Source organism: Mustela erminea, chromosome 6, assembly GCF_009829155.1.
Source record: "Mustela erminea isolate mMusErm1 chromosome 6, mMusErm1.Pri, whole genome shotgun sequence".
NCBI lineage: Eukaryota > Metazoa > Chordata > Mammalia > Carnivora > Mustelidae > Mustela > Mustela erminea.
The window spans coordinates 30,797,480-30,817,899 of NC_045619.1; the positions used below are offsets into that span (position 1 = coordinate 30,797,480).

Here is a 20,420-nt window from a genome sequence, read left to right on the forward strand (position 1 = left end):
TTCATGAGTAATTTAAAAGTGGGTTACTTAATTTCTAAAAATATGTATTTTTTTTAGATATCTTATTGGTTTCTAAATTCTATTGTCAGAAAACATACACTGTAATCTTTCAAAATTTATTGAAACTTATGTGTATCATTCAAATAATGAATGTAGCATTCTAAAATTTGATCAAAATGGCTGATAATGTTCAGATCTTCCAAATGCTTATTAAATTTTTTTATCTAATTTTTTTTATCAACTACTAATAGAGGAACATTAAAAATCTTTTATTTGTGGTTTTTGCCATTTCTCCTTTTGGTTATGTATTTTCTACTTCATATTTTGAAGCTGTATTATTAGGTGGTTATAGATTAATTATTGTTATGGGTTCCCTGATTAACAGATCTTTATATTGTTAGTGAAATAATCATCATTATCTCTGCTAGAATTCTTTGTCTTGAAGTGTATTTTGTCTGTGTTAGTGGAGCCAGTTTTTCTTACGCTTACTGTTTTCATGGTATACCTTTCTTCTTTTCAACCTACTGTCTCTATTTTTAAAGATCATCTCTGGTAGTCAGTGTATAGTTGGGCCTTGCTATTTCAGCTAGGCTGTCTTTGACTTTTAATTAGAGTATTTTATCTATTTATATTTAATACAGTTATTGGTATGGTTGGATTTGGGCCTATCATTTTATTTCCTATTTGCTTCATTTGTTTGTTTCTCCTTTCCAGATTGATTTTGGGTTAATTTTGTTAATTTTATTTTCAATAGCTCTCTTTGCAGTATTTTATGGTTGTTTTAGGAATTACAGTATACATCTTGCAGTGTTCTACTTAATATTGTAGCACTTAAGAAAAAAAAATGAGAATCATCTTTTGTGCTGTGTTGACATATAGATCTACATAGGTTATAAGCCTCACTATAGTCTTATAATTATTGCTTTAAGCTATCCTATGTCTTTTTTAAAAAACAAAAGAATATAGTTGTCTTTTATATTTACCCATATATTATTTCTTAAACTTTGCATTCCTTCTTGTAAACCGAACTTTCCATCTAGTGTTAATTCCTTTCAGTCTAAAGTACTTCCTTTAGTATTAACTGTGGTGTAAATCTACTGGCAACAAAATCTTTTTTTTTTTTTTTTAAATTAAAAAATGTCCGTCGGGGGGGCGCCTGGGTGGCTCAGTGGGTTAAGGTCTCTGCCTTCGGCTCAGGTCATGATCCCAGGGTCCTGGGATCGAGCCCCACATCGGGCTCTCCGCTCTGTGGTGAGCCTGCTTCCTCCTCTCTCTCTGCCTGCCTCTCTGCCTACTTGTGATCTCTGTCAAATAAATAGAATATTAAAAAAAAAAAATAAGTGTCCATGGGGGCACCTGGGTAGCTCATTGTGTTAGTGGCCATCTCTTGATCCCAGCTCAAGACTTGATCTTTGGGTCATGATTTCGGGCCCCACATTGGGCTCTGTGCTGGGCATGGAGCGTACTTAAGAAAAAAAAATGTTGGGGCATCTGGGTGGCTCAGTAGGTTAAGCCACTGCCTTTGGCTCAGGTCATGATCTCAGGGTCCTGGGATCGAGCCCCGCATCGGACTCTCTGCTCAGCAGGGAGCCTGCTTCCTCCACTCCCTCTGCAGGCCTTTCTGCCTGCTTGTGATCTCTCTCTGTCAAATAAATAAATAAAATCTTTAAAAAAAAAAATGTCTTCAGTACTGCAGGTGCTTTTTACTTGATACAGAATTCTGGGTATTCAGAATTTTTTTTCAGTCCTTTAAAGATGTCACTTAATTGTCTTCCTGCTTTTATTGTTTTCTGAGAAAAAGGCATCCAGAGTTTATATTTGTTCTAATATGTACTGGGTCATTTTTCCCTCTGCCTTTCAAGTTTTTCTTCTGTGTAGTAGCTTGACTAAGATGTGCCTAGGACTGGGTTTTGGGGTTTTTTTTTGTTTTTTTTTTTTTGTATTTTTTTTTCTTTTGCGTATTGTCAAGCCTCTTTGATACATAAGTGTATTTTCCCAAAAACTTGGGGAAAATTTGTCCATAACTCTTTCAAATATTTTTCTTCATTTTCTCTCCTCTCCAAAAGGAATCACACATAGTATATTTAATCACACCCATAGCAATCACATATTTATTAGGTAGTTTGATCTTGTCTCACAGATTATGGAGGTTTTGTTCAGATTTTTTTCTCTCTCTCCCCAATCTCTCTGTTCACCAAAATGCATAATTTCTATGCATTATTGCATAAAAATTATGGACTATTTATGCATTACTGCAAATATGCAATAATATGCATTATTGCAGTATTTCTTATTGTTTTCAAGTTTCCCTACTCTTCTGCCATCTGTAAGCTGCTGAACGTTTCATTCAATACATTTTTTTTCATCCAATACAATTGTTTTTAATTTTTTTTAAACCAGTTTTGGTTCATAGCAAAATTTAGGGAAAGCTACATAGATTTCCCACATACCTCCTGCCCATACCCATGTGCAGCCTCTCCCGTTATCAATATTCCCCACAGAGAGGGAATATTTAACCTTTGTTAAAACTGATAAACTTTCCTGGACACATCATAGCCATTCAAAGTGCCTATTTTACATAGGGTTCAGTCTTGGTGCTATACATTCTATGGGTTTGGATCTAGTACATTTTTTCATTTCTAAATTTGTATTCTAAAATTTGCATTTAATTCTAAAATTTGCATTTAATTTTTTATTGTATATTTTCCTGCTGAGATTTTCCATCTGCATATTCATTATGATATTTTCTTTTTTGGCCCCTGGATGTATAGTTGACCTTTGAACAACAGGGGTTTGAACCACATGGGTCCACTTGTACACAGATTTTTACAGTACTGTAAATGTATTTTCTCATGATTTTTTTAACATTTTCCTTAGATTATTTTAATATATATAATAGCTATAATGTATAAAATACGTGCTGTTTGTTATCGGTAAGGCTTTCAGTCAATAGTGGCCTATTAGTAAAGTTTTAGGGAAGTCAGAGTTACATGTAGATTTCTGCTGTGCAGGAGGCTGGTGCTCCTAACCCCTGCATTGTTCAGGGGCCAACTGTTGTTCTGAATCTCTGAAGTTCTCATCTCCTGATCTCAACATACAGGTCATCTCAGTGTTGGTATGTGTTGACTGCCCCCAACTCCCTGATTATGGGTCGCATTTCCCTTTAAGTGGCTGGTTATTTTTGAATACATGCTGGATATTGTGGATATTATGTTTATGAGAATGTAGATTTTATAGCATTTCTTTAGATACTTCTGAGTTTTATACAGATAGGCAGTTCAATTAGTGGCAGATTATCTTTATTTTCCTTCCCTGTCTTGTTTTTGAGCTTTCTTAGAAGGAAGGGGGAACATAGGCTTATTGCTAAGGCATAGAATTTCTAAGGTACCTCTTGAGTGCCTAGGAAATCTCCCCATTCTGGCTTGTCAGAGCTCCTTTGTCTCTGATCAACAGTCAAGATCATAGCTTCCCAGATATTGTTTATTGCCAGGTTTTGTGAAGTCTCTTCCTTGCATGTACAGCTTATTTTTTTTAACCATTGACTTAGGGAGGTTCCTCCAGAGATTTCTGGTGCTCCTTTTCTGCACAGTTCCTTTCCCACCAATAACCCTGCCCCACAAACTCCAGACACATCTGCATCCCTGAACTTCAGTCTCTGATTCCTTATTTCTGTGAAACTACTGAACCCTAGTTGGCTTCTATCTTCCATAACTCCCAGCCAGAAAATGAAGACAATCATGGGCCTCACCAGATACGTTTTTATTCTAAGGGATTACATTCTTGATGTACCTATTGACTAATGTATGAAAGTAACTACCTCAGGTAATTTGTTTAGTATAACAGTTATTTAGGTTGGGAAGGCTAATATGCTATTACCATGGTTGGAAGCAAAGGTCTTTTCTACTTAACCTCAAAAGACATTGAATATAAAACACCTATTCATTTTTTTTTATTACAAAATGGTCAGCCTTCTTTTTTTGTTTTGCTTTCCTTTTTTCCTTTTTATAAAAAAAATATGAATCTTGCATAATTTGCAGCTTTTTGCCAGGAGACGTTACTCATCAACACGGCACTTAGATACCCATGTGCAAAGGCTTGCTTTTGTAGAGTTTACCTTCTTGTAAGAGAAAGTCCTAGTATTTTTATCATATATATATTACAATATATATTATAATAGAAGTATGTCAATATTTTTAGTCATATCATAAAGGAGATGAGACTTTTTGGAGGGATATGGCCAGGGAAATTTGAAGGGAAATTTGCAGGATAAAATCCCAAAAAGTGGTCGTGGTAGCTATATGAAGGAGTCCTGAGACATGAGTGTTTTTTTATTATGCCATGATTCTCCCTTATAGAAGTGTTCAAGTTATCCAGAAAGAGTTGTGTTTTCAAAATAATAGTAATTTCCTTTGTATCAAGCTAAAAGAATGTTTAAGATCCTTGCAGACTATATTTAAATGATACGGAAGTTATCCTTACTTTGACATTACTTTATTCATCTTCTAAAAAGACAGTCTTTGAGTCAGACAGACTGCCTGGGCTTCTCTATCAGTGTTGGCCCTTGGATAACTGTGTGACCTTGAGCAAGTTAATCTCTCTGGACTTGCCAGTCAAGTGAAGGATGAAAGTACCTCCTTCATAGAGTTTCTGTGAGTTTTAAATGTGTCAACACACACCACCTCAGAGCTATGCCTTATTTATAATACATGTTCATCGTTATTAGAATAATTAGGTGCACCAAGGCTGTGGGTCAGTACTTATGGCAACCTGCAATGAGCTTTGAATCTGAATTAAGGAGGGGTACTGATTTGAAGGTTTTCTAAGCACCAAGAGGTCCATGTTCACAGGCATGGTGATGCCTGTAAGTAAAATCATTTGAAAAAGCAGGTCAGCAAAATCGTAGCACAGTTTTTTGTGTTCTGTATTTGAACAGATGTTGGGTATTATTGGTCAAACCAAACAAGTCATTTTCCATTAATTTTGGACATTCATAATAAGGAGACAGAATTATGACAACAGCCCAGAGATGTGGGATTACTCAAATCCTATCCAGATGAGCTTCCTCACCCTACAAGTTTTATGTGGCAGTCTTTACATGAAAGCAAAGCTTTGTTACTAGCTTGGGCATCTGTAGGGCCAAATACCCACCATTTGGCCTTGAGGCACACAGTTCAAATTTCACTGATCTCCAGTAAGTAGCAGCAGTAGCCTTGGGAGTCATGCCCTGGAGGTATGAATAAGCCTTTTCTGATAACATTCTTTTTTTCTCTCTGCAAGAGGGACTGTAGTATTTCTGGAAAGAACCAAAGGCTGGCTATTAAGCTCTTTGCATTAGGGAGAAATAACAAAAGCAAAGTAATATTGACTCCTCCAGGAGGTGAAGCTCAGTTCCTCTGGTCCATTTCCCCTCCCAGTCTTTACGAGGCCCCCTCCTCCCTCTCTCCTGCAGGTAGACTGCTGCAAAGTCCTCCCCCTCTCCTGCAGGTAGAATGCTGCAATGTGTTAGTCAGGTTCTGGGACTTTGGGGCCAGAGTTCTGGGGGTGGAACTTTTAAAGTAGTTAAAAAGTGACTACTCTGGAAGAGTGAGGTGGGTGAGTTCTCTTTAATTAGGTCTCTTGTCCAGCATGGATTTGTTTGGAAAACCTTTAGGGGCTGTCCTACCTGAGAAAGACGGTGAGCAGGGAATCCCAGAGTATCTCACTTTGGTAAGCCACTTCTGCTTGACCAAGTGGCCCTGGTCTTTCCTGTGGTCTGAATGGCTCAAGTCAAGATTTGGCTTTGGGAAAGAACAGGAAGAATTTATGATGTTGCTTGCCTTGATTCTAGGGCCTCTGGTAGCCGAGTATATGTAATAGAATTCTCCATAGCACCATCCCAGCTCCTTTGTTTTTGACTGGAGTCTGGGGACAAAAATATTAATAGCTTCCTTTGTTCTCTGTGTATATCTTCATGAGGAGACCCCTCTCGGATCCCTCCTGGTCAAATCTATCATAACCACAGAAGTCCCAATAGACACTGTGGGCCATAGTGTTGCAGGAATTTTTTTTCCCTCTGTCTGTGCTTATGGTTCTTGGTCATGCCACCTCAAAAAATGAAGAGGTAGACCAGACAGAGTGGTGGGCAGCAAAACAAGCTTTATTGAGTGATAGCAAAGTGATAGTACAGAGCTCCCAAGGTAGGAGAAAACCCGAAGGGGTTGCCACTGGAGTTTCTAAGCCTAGGTGTTTTTATGGACTTACTGACTGGCTGTGTCAATCTGATGAGCCCTCCCACTCACTGCCTGTCATCCAGTCAGGGTTTTGTCACATGGGAAGGGAGGGAGGATTCCTTCCACAAAGTCAGGGTAAAATCCTTTTAAGGGTGGTTTCCTCATCCTGGGGGTTTGGGGGAGGGGCTCCTGTCCCTGCCTTCCAACTATCCTTCATCAACAGCACAGTGGCCCACAAGGAGAATTCAGACTTGTTACTGGGATACAACCACAAATAGCCAAGTTACGTACAGATAGTGATATGAAAACTCCTAAAATGTCAAGAATTGCTTATAATTCTGAGTCCATTTTCTGAGAGAAAATACTTTTATAAATGGTAGTTAAATTCCAGACTAGTATACACAATCTTTGCTATAACCCTTAAAATAGCTGTATTAGTACAACAATGGTAGTACCACTTCGATTATACCAAATTCCACGTTGTAACTCTTTTTTTCTAATGAAAGAATTGATGTTGAATTCTACTTTAAAATGCCTAAAACTTATTTCCCACAAGGCTATAGGATGGTTGGGGTGGGGGGCGATCAGAAGGTACGCTAGTTTAGTCACAAGGAAGTGATTTGTAGTTATATGAATGGAAGACCCCACTTCCTTCCCCATTGCCCTTCCTTAAGTGTAAGGGGCACCCATGACTCACCCTTCCCCAACACACACACACACACACACACACACACACACACACACACTTCCTATTAGAGCCCTTTGGAAATAGGAGTCCAGCAATTAGTGAATTCCATGCTCCCAGTTTACAAATGGTGGGGAAATGGGCAATTCCTATTCTCTCTGTAGTAGATAAGATTTGTTTCTGGCCTCTCAGGTTAAATCTGTAAGTTCATGTTCTCCCTGTAAATGTTTACACATGTACAGTGGTTTGGATCTTTTATGTTATGTACTTAATATGTTAAACAGGTGACTATAGGCTGACACCGTATCCCAAATGTTGCATAATATAGCCCCAAACAATCATTTACCTTGGATTAGTTTGCATTTGATCCTGTAATTGCTGAAAATATATAATTTCTAAATGTATTCCTTCACCAAAAGAAAACTGAAGACTTTCAGTTCTTTTTGTACAGGTTGGCACATGTGTCTTTGTCTCTAACAACCAGGTTGTTCCTTGTAAGGAGACAGAGAGAAGAGAACTTTGTGGTAGATGGTAGATGTGTTTTGTTTAATTCATGAATCATTTTGCTGCTCACGGAGGAGCTGAGCAAGGTCAAAAGGAGTCCCAAGTTAATCTTACATGTTTTTTCCCCTCAAACAGCACCCCCCCGCCCCCGCCCAATCTCTTGCTGTGAGAAGACACTGGTACTTTCAACCATTCTTTAATGTTTAATGGTCTCAGGCTTTCCAACATAAAAGGTCCGAAAAATCAAACCTTTAGTCCTTAGCGCAGAGCCAGCCACGCTCTGACATCCAGTAAAGGTATACTGCAGATGTCATGAGGAAACGCCATGGCTCTAAGCGCGAGGTACCTAACTAATAGCTAAGTCCACTTAATGACTTACTACTTGTGGCAGGCAAAGCAGCTTAACGCCTACTGTACTCGATCCGGGTTGCAAAATGTCCTCTTCCAAATTTCTTGGCAAGATGTGAAGAGTGAGAAAACAAAAAAAGTTTTCGAAGATAAAGTCATGGAAAATGGATTTGCTCGAGCGTACAAATCGCCTTTAGGAATATGTCATCTGTGTTCCAAGTGTGTCAACATCAGCCACGTCAGAGATCCTTCTGTGGCTTTTCTTTTATTTTTCAACTTAACGTGTTTTGGAGACAACATGGACTTGTCTGGCTGTCCCAAAACAACACTCCGCGGAAAAATCAGGGTTCCAAATATTTTAAACAGAGCTGGGTCAAGAGTACATTATGGCAACAGTTGGGAACAACCATAGGTTAAGAGCAAAACCGCTGTCAGGGATGTGCCGCTCACCACTGCACTGTTTGAATTACAGGGAAGGCCGCAAACCCCCTTGGAGACTCCAACTTGCAGTGGGCAGCCATGGCCTTGCCAGCATTCTTCTCTCTTGTAATTGGGTTTGCTTTTGGAGCCTTATACTGGAAGGTAAGGGTTGCTACTCCTTTTTTATTCTCATCAAAACTTCATGAACTTTAGATATTTATTTGTGCATACTTGATTTACATAAACGATTACCAAACTGCCCTTTTCTGAGAAAAGGTCCTACCTTAACTTAGTCTCCATAGACTCTAAATCTAAAGGTTTTCCCCCTTATTCCTTATCATGCTTAGGAGACAACCCTCCCACTGAAAAGGTACACTTAAGAAATGGGAACTGATTTTCATAGCCCGCAGCAAATAGAAAAAGGAAGAAATAGGTTGCAAATCCTATGATTTGCTTTTAAAGCCAAACAGAAGTGCCATTGTGTTATCTGCTATTTTGGATTTCTCTTCTTCTGTTCTCTTCTCACAGAAACCTATCCAACATTTTGAAATGCACTAAATCATTGTGGTTCAAATTTTTGAACTGTCTTTTGAATTTGATACTACTTTTTCACCTCCAACCCCCTAAAAAAGTTGATAATATGGTGCATTTTTCATATTTTTTTATTGCAGAAGTATTTTATATGCTGCATGCTGGGGGGGGGAACCCTGATATTGGAGTTATTGACATAAAATATACAAGCTGATACCATTAACCTCTTGAATATGATACAATTCATTGACATTTTTATAATACATATCCTGTTCTTTTCCCAGAAGAAACAACCAAATCTCACAAGGACAGTTGAAAATATACAGATTAATGAAGAGGATAATGAAATAAGGTACTTTATTTGCTAAATATGTGCAGAAGTAAGCTTGACAGTTGCCATTTCCCCAACCATGCACATGCTTGTATGTCTTTAAGAAGTTACTTGCTCTGCATGGCGTCTCCCAACGCGTATCGGTGATCTTTATCCACATTTCCTACCTCTCACACTTGCTTCGGTGCCGCATCTCCACTTACCTGTAGAAGACCTTCACATCTTTGTGACCTATCTTCAGGCATCAGTAGCGGTCCTCTCGGCTCCGTTACTCTAAGCAGCAGAATCTTACTTGGACGCCCCATCACAGAGCTCTGGAGGCTCATCTACACGTTCTCCTTCATTTCCAAGCCACCCATAGGACTTACTGATTCCTCCTCCCTGTGTCTTAGCTCTTTGGCAATAGTATTTATCTTCATCCATATCTTTATGATGTCTTGGTTGAGCTGCCACAGAACCTTGCTTTTCCTTCCCCTTTCTAAACTGTACCCTTGTCTCCTTCTGCCGTAAACCCCAGTTCATGAGGTTACCTCCTAGTCAGGATACTTGCAGTGACTTTCTTTTGCATCCTTGATATATATGGCTTCCCTCTAGCTTTTGGAGCCCTTAACTCTTCTCAGTCTGTTTAGTATTTTCTCCAAGCCCAAACACAAAAATTGTTTTGAAAACTGCATTTACTGTAGCTGATACTGATCACTTTTACCTTACCCCATATTGCCTAAATACTAATATTTTGCTTTACCTCCAGTTATAGTTTAGTTTGGCATGTTACTTTCTCTTCAGTCATGACTTTGTATATACATATACATGTATGAAGTACAGATAGGAATTTTTAGTATGTGTATATGCATAGGCAGAGAGAATTTTTACATTACTTGGGAAGACTATATTGAGGCAGATAAAGTCTTCCTTTTTCTCTTCAGTATTGTTTATGAAGGTAAACTTCCCACTCAATTTTGTCACCTTTTCTAACTGTATTTACAGAAAAACTGCCTTTTACAATGCCAAGATCACAGTGTCCTGCAGAATCTCTGTCCAAAAGCAAATAGCATTTTTCTCTCTGTTTTTCAGTATGTTGCAAGAAAAAGAGAGAGAGTTTCAAGAGGTGTAATTGTGGATTCTATCAACACTGTTACTTTCGTACCTTGGTAAGTTTTTCAAATTCAAGATGAAAGATTTAAAAAAATAATACAATATCTTAGATGCTTAAACTCAGAAACAAAATATAGTAAATTGACTATTAAACTGATGTCAGTATGTTAACGGAAGCTGTTATAGTGAATTACATATGCACAATTCAGTTACGTGTGTTCGACATTTTGAAAGACAAGAAGAGAATAGTGGTCCTGATTAGTGGATTCGTCTTGTGTGGGAGGTATACAAAAAAGTAACAGTGGAGTGTTTGCTATTTAGAGGCCAGAAAAAAAAAATTTAGGCAAGGGGAAAAAAATTAGGACTAAAGTAATATTAAGAGAGGAAGAGTAAATAAAACCCATTTCAGCTAGGTGTGGCTACTATAGCATAATAAAAAAAGTATCTCAGGGGACGGCTGGGGTCCTGGGGTCCTGGGATCAAGTTCCACATCGGGCTCTCTGCTCAGCAGGGAGTCTGCTTCCCCCTCTCTCTCTGCCTGCCTCTCTGCCTACTTGTGACACCTGTCTGTCAAATAAATAAATAAAATCTTTAAAAAAAAAAAAAAAAGTATCTCAGAAGCTGAAACAAGTGAATGCCAAAAATGTTTCCTTGCTATTTAAAGGAAAAAGAGAAAGGACCAAACTATCTTAGGGATCAGGAGAAGAAAGTTGTCAAGGTAAAGTGCTGCCTGCCACGGGACTGGCAGTCATTGTGCCTCATCCCAGTCCAGAGCCCAGGATGCCGTAAGCATAAACCAGAAACAGAGACCTGTTGAGATCGTGAAGGACTGTGGAGGGCTCGTGGGAGAAAAGAGTAAGAAACCATGGCCAGGAGGTGCGGATTCTCCTGTTTGCTCTCCTGTCTCCTTTCTCCGGGGCCCAGCTGCAGGCTCCAGATGAGCGGGGTCGGGGAGGGGCTGGGACAAGCACCACAACGGCACTAACCTGACCCAGCCTCAGTTCCCGCTCCGCTCATTTCTACCTCTGCCGCTAACTCCCTGCTCATTGTGCTGTGGCTCTGGGGTCCCGGGCATTTATCAGAGTGGAACATGAGTGTCCTCTCATTTTCCTCAATCTTTAGTTCTTTCCCTGCATTCCCTCATCATCAGAAGATCATTTACTCTCCGGGGTTCTTAGATAGATGGTCTGTTGGTGAGCTTTGCCTTTGCTTTATAGGTCACTGTCCTTCCAACTTCATTTTTGTCCCAGATTCAGAAATTTATCTCCAGATTGAACCTTCCCAGGGAAGCTGGGTCACAGAGCTTTTTAACTCCTCCAGGGGCTCACTTTGGTAGCTGGAGAGCATTTTTCAACAGCCGCAAATAACATAATATAATAATTATGTCACATATTTCTCTAACCCTTTAACCCTGCTATTACAGGGACTTCTAAATTAGGCCTTTAATTGGGCCCTTGATCCTATCCAAAGTATAAACAGCACCTTTTCCCCCCGCCCTGCTCACCATCTGACCTTCTCTCTAAGCTCTTGTTTTCTGTCAAACAATGTTAACAAGTAGATATTTTCTCTTGATACTTTTTATTTTCTGGAGCAATACTCTGCAAGGTGAAATCATAGGTTTCTAGAAAACATAATTTCTCTGCTCTTCAACCCCAACATGAGCCTCGCAGGAGGTTCTCTGCCGTTTCACTTCCCTAAAGCTAGACATCCACAAACCACACATTACATGGTTAATTGAGTCTTAAAGTCTCAAGTAACGTCCTCTGTTTGGTTTTGGACTGCATTGATCACTGGGATCCTCTTTTGGCACACAGGTCTTTAATCATGTGGTTTTTAATTGAGGCATTTATCCTGTGACATTTGGAAAATGGATTATGATGGGAAAACCCAGGGCACGTGTTTAGGAGGGAAAACAATTGCGTGTTAAAGCAGCCATAGTCAAGCAGCTGGGGCGTAGTTAGGGAGAGGAGCAGAGCTTGGCTGGTTCTTGCCATGTCTCCTTCACAAGTGACTCTCTTGTAACCTCTGTGTTGTAGACCCTCACTCAAGGCTTGTTGAAAGAGTGTGACAGGGTGAATAAACCCGGAATGAACATTTAACCACTAGTAAGGAAGACAGTCCTTCTGAAGTATGGGTTTTTTTTATTAGTTTACAAGACGAATAAGTGCTAGAGACCGGTTGTGACACATTATGCCCATAGTTCACAGTGCTGTAGTGTGTACTTAAATAGGTGGAAAGAGGGTAGAGCTCACAGTAAGCATTCTTACCTCAGTAAAATAAAGTTTTAAAAATCTTTAAGAAAACAAAGTGGGGTTTCTTTTTATCGCATATGTGTGCGCACATGCGCACGTAATTTGCTGAATTGGGTCAATAAGGAAGTGAAATCTCCAAAGTAAGGGGAAGGAGAGTTGTGGGAAATGACAGTTTTTCTTAAAACGTGAAATACTGTTATGTTTACAATGAATCAAGCTGGGTTTAAAACGAAGCTCTGGACTGATTGGAAATGGACTCCTCACACATTACGAGTGGTGAAATCGGAGGTGGCATTCTTCTTCATAAAGTATTACTCATCATGTCCACTGAGCTCGCTCAAGACTGAACTCCGGTACCACCACTTCAAAAAGCCGACTTCCCAAATTTATGGCCAGCTCATTATATTTCATGTGACAGCTCATACATCTTAAAATGCCCATGTAATACACACTAATAGGACTTCTCAATTACTTTTATAGACGTTTTGTGTCCTCTGCTAAACCATAAGCTCTTACAGGGCATGATTTGTTTCTGCATTTCATTTTGGAATCCCACCAAACTATATAGCTTATTATACTTTGTGCATGCAACTGATGAATAAATATTTGTTGGGAAGGAAAATGGAGAAGATGGGAATCTCAGAATTGCATTAATGTGAGAACAAAATTTATGAAAATAAAAACAAAAATAGACACAGGAAGGATAAGAAAAAGACAAAAGATCCAGCTCGTCATCCTGAATCTACAGACCCTAAATTCAAAATGTATAGGTATCATGTGTAGTCATTTACTGAGTACCCATTGTGTAAAGCCTTTTGCTGGTCCCTGTATCAGCAGAGGTTTTTAAAACCTGCCAAGGATCTTGAAGTATAATTTGGGAAGAGGGGTATGATAAAGGAAGAGGTTGGTGAGGGCAAAATATAAGGTGGTAGGAGAGGAAATATACCAAGAAATAAAATAGTAGTAAAAAGCACCAAGATTGAAATGTCATTCGCAGTTCTTGCTATGCATTTTTAAAAGTAGATATAATTTGGATTATAGCCATTTTTTTTTAGCTTACAAGGAAGGGGAAAGTTCAGGGAATGACTCAGATTTATGGCAGGGATTTCTCCCTGAAGTGTAGGTTTCACCAACTAAAACAAATTAAGATAAATATTGTAGTACTACAATAGAAAGTGGAATAGTTAGTTCTTTAAGTGAAATAACCCATAATTGGAAGATGAAGAGAAGGAGGGTTTGGTATTTTAAAAACAAGGAAAGAAGGTGGAAAGAGTATAAGGTAATGAGCTGGAAATAAAAGAAATTGGCTCTAAATGAAAAAAGACTAGAGTGGTGTCTATTTGACACCGAACATGAAAATATCTACACAAAAAGCTAAAAACAGACTTAATCACGAGCTGATTTCAAGTATTCCTACATCGCATCCCACAAGAATTTTTCATTTATTAGCAGTATATAGCCATTTGAGAAAGAAATAAAAGAGAGTATTTATAGGAAAATTTTGCTCTTCATTCTTCCCACAAATGTGATTCCAACACACTCTAGTAAGTAGGTACATGGTTGGATGCAAAGCTTAATATAACCGAGTTATGTCCTCAGATTGCTTATAGCCTACAAAAGGAAATAAGGCAAGGCATATGCATAATAACCTACTTTTAAAAGGAAACTAGAGGTTTATGAACTTAAAAAAAGCAATGAAAGGAGCTTACAAGGCAAATGCAATAAGAGATCAAAGGCAAGACCACTGCTTACGTTGTAGAGGATGTATCCTTGACATAGGTGTGGAATGGATGGACCTCCTAGAACTATACACAGGTATACCCATATACAGTTGCCTTATCTGAAAGGAGAGAAATCACTAGCAACGGGAGAAAGGCTCCATCACAAGCTAGATGTTGGAGGTGGCAGATATACTGAGCCAGATCTTGGATGATGGGTAAAATTTTAATAGCAATAGGAAAGGAGTCGTCTGGATACTGCAGATGGCATAAACTGAGTCAGGGAGGCCAGAAGATGCAGAGAGTGTGTTCAAGAGTCCATTTGTACAGTTAGTTAGACTCCCAGTGGAAAGTCACACATGAAGGGTTAAAAAGGCTGAGAAACAACGATATGGACATCAGTTTGAAAAATTCCAAGTATAGGACATATACTTTATGGAGTCATGTAAGGAGATGTTGGAGGGTTGGAAAAGATGTGAGGGATACCGTCAGAGCCAAGGTTTAGGAAAGTAATGAGAAGTTGGTGTGGCCAGATAGATGGTTGGAAGCAGTGAGCTGGAGTCATGGAGTTCCTTCCACCTAGGAAGCCAATCTTCCAAACAGATGAGAGAGAATGATGACCTGGACTAGGGTCAGGGCCATGGAAATAGGAAAGCATGAACCACTTTGGAGATATGCAGTAAAAGAATCAACACATTTTGGTTACTGGTATAATGTGAGGCTCGACATCACAGGTAGTATTCAAGGATGATTTGGGGCCTATGGGACTAACCAGGGAGTGGGGCCATTCAAAGAAAATAAGGGAAGGAGGTGTTAAGAAATACTGACCAGTGGCTGAATCTGTTAGACTGGAGATTCGAAGAACAGTCAAGGCTGGAAGTAATAGATTTGGGGTTTGGGAGTCAGCTACAAAGAATTTTCTTTGAGACATTGGGAGAAGGACTGCATTATCACGCCCAGTTTGGTTGACTGTAAATAGTGTGACTTGGTAACACTAGGACAGCAGTGTTAATGAAACTCCCCAGCATGGTAAGTGTTGAAAATAATTATTATAATTAGGTTGATGGAGAAATTCACAAAAGAAACACAGCCTGGACATTTCCTGCAGACCTGAGCTAAGACAGGAGATAATAGATCCTAGAGTTGAAATACGGATGATCTTGAGTCAGGTTTAGTCATTTGGCACACAGGGCTTGGCAAGATCTGTGACTCTTTACCAGATGTTTCCCAAGAATTTCCGGAGCTTTGGAGGATTTGTTTTTGAACCCCTTCTGTAGACACATTATAATATAGAAGATAAGAAGGGATTAGACTTGGGTTCAGGACTTGGCTCTGCAACTAGATAAGCTGTATGTCCATTGTCTTAACCCCTGGTTTTTTAGAGATAGATAAGGGGATAATATGACTCACCCTGCTTATTTCATGAGGTTGTTGCTAGGATCTAGGGTATCATTATAAAAATTGAAGTTTTTGTTCTATGGGAGAACAGTTGTCAAACCTTCAAGTTTATTTTCTTTGCTAAGAGACCTGGGGACAAAATTAGAAATAGATTTCCATTTTTGCTTCTCTACTTAAGTTTAGAATTTTAAGCTCTTCCTAGCTTTTTAAAAATATATATATCCTTTGACTTTTGTGTGTGTGTGATTCCCTTTTACTTTTTTTTTTTTTTTTTTTTTAATTTACTTGACAGACAGAGATTCACAAGTAGGCAGAGAGGCAGGCAGAGAGAGAGGAAGGAAAGCAGGCTCCTGCTGAACAGAGAGCCCGATGCGGGGCTCGATCCCAGAACCCTGGGATCATGACCTGAGCGGAAAGCAGAGGCTTAACCCACTGAGCCACCCAGGCGCCCCCCCTTTTACTTTTTTAATCAAGCTTTAAAATATCTGCTATATGTTTTGGATTTCTGAAGTTTTCTTAATGTTTCTTAATTTTTCTTTCAGGATTTAGTTCTCTTTTCCCAGGTGCAGGTTCTCTAGTTTCTGGAGTTCTCTGTTTGGTAAATTGTCATGTAATATGGTTTTTAGAATATTCATTTAGAGTGACTGGATAAAAATACTGCACTTCTTATCACTTATAGTGTGGAGTTTTACACAATTTACTTATAACCTCTGCACTGATCTCAAATATTTAAAAACTGAGATTCTGGGATTGATAAGGACAAAGAGAAAGAGTATTGAGTAGGGAAGAAAAAGCAACATACATATTCATTTAGGGGTTGCAACTGGAAAAAAAAAAAAAAAACCAGTTAAGGAAGTATAGATACTTGACTTGAAAGTTGAAAATCCTAAAGCAGAGTCCAAAAACTCAGTGGTTTAAAACCAGTTCTGAAGAAATGAAACATTGTCTAGGTTTCATGTTTCAACAAGTACAATAAGCTCTGTTTGGCCAAATGAACTTCCCCAGAGGCTTTGTCAGGATCTGGTGCCAGGATTTGTCTTTCTTTTCTTGGCTGACAGTATTGAAAATGAACATGCGGCTGCTGTTCCTCAGTTGAGAGAAGCGATGGCTTGAACCTGGCTGGGCAGTTAACACACTAGCATTGCTCAGTGACCACAAGGCTGCTGTTTGTTGGTGGTGATCAGCTTTTCCGCTGGTTATCTCCTTCATGCTACTCCATTTCTCTCTAGACACTGCCTGGGTCTTTCAAAGCCTCTCCCCTTACCTACCACCTTCTCATGGCCTGATTAGAGAAATTCAAGGCTACAAGATAACCCTCTTACCACATATGGAAACAATCTGTGGTATGCAAACTGGTAAACAGGTGTGAAAGTCACCGGGTATGGAGTCAACCATCCTTATGTTCAAAGAATATTTACTGAGCATCTCCTTTGTGTCAGGCACTGTTCTAGGTATTGGAGCACAGCAGTTAAAAAGACAGACAAACGGAGTGCCTGGGTGGCTCATCAGTTAAGTGTCTGCCTTCAGCTTAGTTTATGATCCCAGGGTCCTGGGATCAAGCCCCACATAGGGCTTCCTGCTCAGCCAGGAGTCTGTTTCTCCCTCTGCCCCTCCCCCTGCTCACTCTTGCTCTCTCTCTCTTTCTAAAGAAATAAATAAAATCTTAAAAAAAAAAAAATGGCCAAAACTCTGTGTCCTCATGGAGCATACATTCTAATGGGTGGAGAGACTCAAACAGTAAGATCATTTCAGATAATGTTAAATGTTAACGGGAAGATCAGAGAGAGTGACTAGTCATTGCATTTGGGGAAAGATTTGTCAAGTGCTTTTAGGCTGTGTAAGTGAAGGAGTTATTTTAAGTCTATGACTCAATCTGGAGTCCTATGAATTCAGCTATTGAGAATGAAAAGGCGGCAGAAAGCAGATACACCATAACCTCTCTCTCTTTTCTTTCCTCTCTAGGCGGGTAACAGTTCATGTTTGCTTCATAAATGAAGCAGCTTTAAACAAATTCATATTCTGTCTGGAGTGACAGACTGCATTTTTATCTGTTCTTGCTACCCATGACTCTATATGGATGATTCACAAATTGGAACAAAGTGTTTTACTGTGAAACTGGCGCTGAATTAATCATCTATAAAGAAGAACTTGCATGGAGCAGGACTCTATTTTAAGGACCTGGGGGACTTGTGGTCTCATTTAGAACTTGCAACTGATGTTGGGAGAGAAAGCACGTGCCCCAGACTGCATGCACCATTTTGCATGCCTCCAGAAGTGTCTAACTGCTGAAAAGCCACATAGCTTGATTTTCAGTTACAACCTGCAGCTCACAGTTATCTTGGCCTCTGCAAGTAGATTTCATCCTGAATAGTGGGGGGTAATAATTTTTCTCAAAGGGATCCAGAAAAAAATTTAAAAACAAATGTCAATAACATCAACAACTCTACATAGAGAAAACAGTGGGGATAAAATAATTGGAGTAGACAACATGTCAGCCTTGTAGACGCTAACGAATGGTCTGGGTCTGATCTCGGTCTCTTCTCGACATAAACCTGTATCCCATTAGACAAATGGACATGGTTAGCTGGATCTAACCATGACTATGAGCCAGTATTGAATTAGAACATTGATGTCATCAACAAAATGAAACACAACCTACAGAATGGGAGAAAATGATTGCGTATCATGTATCTGATAAGGGGCTAATATCTAAAATCTACAAAGAACACCTACAACTCAATAGAAAAAATATATATAATTTAAAAATGGGCAGAAGATCTGAATAGCCAGTTTTCCAAAGAGGAGCTACAGATGCCCAACAGATAAATGAAAAGTTGCTGAACATTAGTCACCAGAGCAATGCAAATCAAAACCACAATGAGAGATTCCCCCCATACCTGTTAGAATGGCTATTATCTAAAAAGATGATAGTAAGTTTTGGTAAGGATGTGGAGAAAAAGGGAACCCTTGTGCCCCGTTGGTGGAAATGCATATTGGTGCCGTCACTATGGAAAATTTTGAGTTTGCTCAAAAAATTTAAAATACAACTGCCATATTATCCAGGATCTCCATTTCTGGGAATTTATCCAAGGAAAATGAAAACTAATTCTAAAAGATGTATAAACCCCTATGTCCTTTGCATTATTTACAGTGGCCAAGATCTAGAAACAATTATATAAGTGTCCATCAATGGGTGAATGGATAAAGATGATGTGTGTATGTGTGCATGTACCTATATGTGTGTGCATACACACACACACACACACACACACACACACACAATCGATTATCATTCAGCTCTAAAAATGAAATCTTGTCATTTGTGATAATATGGATGGACCTTGAGGGCATTAGGCTAAGTGAAACAAGTCAGAACAACAAATACCATATGATCTCTTATATGTGGAGTCTAAAAAAATAAAAGAAAGACAATTAAAAATACCAAGCTCATAGATACAAAGAAAAGATTGGTGGTTGCAAGGGATGGGGTGGGATAATAAATGAATGACCTAGGTTTTTTGTTTGTTAGTTTAAGTTGAATAAAAATGTAAAAATAATAAGCCCTCCCCCCAAATATTGATGCCTTTACAGAGAGGAAAATTTCCAAAAGACATCTAGGACCCAAAGCTAAGAACACTGAATATCAGGACAGTCACTGAGGAACACATTCAACACCCTTTCCCCCTGCCACTATCAGTGTATAAATTGTGCTTGCAAAATATATTATGAAATGTTTATATTCTAAAAATACTACAGAGTTATATAAAGGGACTACAGAGAAATTGCTGACTATATGAAGGTGCAATTTTCAATTTACATCATGAGAGAAAGTAAAAATAAATTATATTTAGTATCTAAGAAAACCACACCCACATTATAATATGAGTATTGAAAACTAGGTTACTTGGCTTTTATAAGGCAGCAAGGAATCAGGAAATTTTAGTTATTTCTCGTATAATCACCATTATCAGCTTAAAGGATCCATTTATTTAAAATCAGTCACTGTATATTCATTAATGTTTATGAAATAAAACTAGCGAGCTTTACATAGTTATACATGTCAGTTTGCTATTTAAAACATGTAACAGCATTTGTCCTATTAAGAGTGAATTTGTAAGAATTCCAAAGATGGACATCATGCTTTTAAACTAAAGTTGTTAAGACATTATGTGAATTTCCATTACCAATTTTTTATAGGCAAAGAAGCATCTGACTGAAATGAATTCTTATGGTTTATTTTGATGAAGATACTTTTACTATATCATGAACAGTACATAAAGGAATCTAAAGCTCTCTATTGTAACCTAATTCTTGTTATAACATTGTTGTCATGTTCTACCCCTCAGATGACCATTTGCAGTGTCGTGATTAAAAAAAAGAAAGAAAGAAATCATGAAAAACTGTGAGCTTTCCTTTGATTTCAAAAGTCCAAGAATTTCTAGCGTAGTTGGATTTTAGATTATGTTCAAAGCAGATCTAAATCAACTCCAGTGAAGTGGCCTTTGCTCTATTTTTATACCAAAGAGCCCAGATGCTTTCTGTGAGCCCTTCCTTCTCTAAAGTGCTGGGGTTCCTTAAAAGGTAGTCATTTCTCTAAGATACAACCCAGGTGCTTTGGGAAACTGCATTGACTTATTCAGGCCCTTAAATATCCCCTGATAAAATCGATTAGTAATAAACCCAGAGATCAGTTTATTTGCTGAAAGGACCTGTCTCAGTGTGTGACATTGGTTATTTTGAGGAAAATAGATATAAATATGTATGAATTATATGTGTAGGTCAGGTGTAGATTGAGAAAATTGATACTTCTCAGTTTAATAATTTGATTTATTTCACCAATGGTTTCGAATCGCTTAGGCATGAGAAAATGCTGTTTAGTGGGCTTGAGAGTACAAGAAAAACACTTTTGTTCTCAAAGCTAGGAGCTGGGTT

General features: G+C 38.7%; 1 protein-coding gene across 4 annotated transcripts in view; it reads left to right on the plus strand.

The window, feature by feature from the left end:
* KITLG (KIT ligand) overlaps positions 1 to 18,728 on the plus strand; it is an 86,879-nt gene extending 68,151 nt beyond the window's left edge. For 2 of the 4 annotated variants that reach the window (XM_032346816.1, XM_032346813.1), the window contains 4 exons: positions 8,219 to 8,328; positions 8,982 to 9,049; positions 10,100 to 10,176; positions 17,451 to 17,492. In XM_032346816.1, coding sequence (XP_032202707.1) covers positions 8,219 to 8,328; positions 8,982 to 9,049; positions 10,100 to 10,139 — 218 coding nt within the window. In that variant the 3' untranslated portion in view covers positions 10,140 to 10,176; positions 17,451 to 17,492. Of the gene's footprint in view, positions 1 to 8,218; positions 8,329 to 8,981; positions 9,050 to 10,099; positions 10,177 to 12,580; positions 15,518 to 17,450 lie in introns of those variants that run through there. The other 2 variants (XR_004286728.1, XM_032346814.1) reach the window with 2 other exon arrangements.
* The last annotated feature ends 1,692 nt before the right edge of the window (positions 18,729 to 20,420 follow it).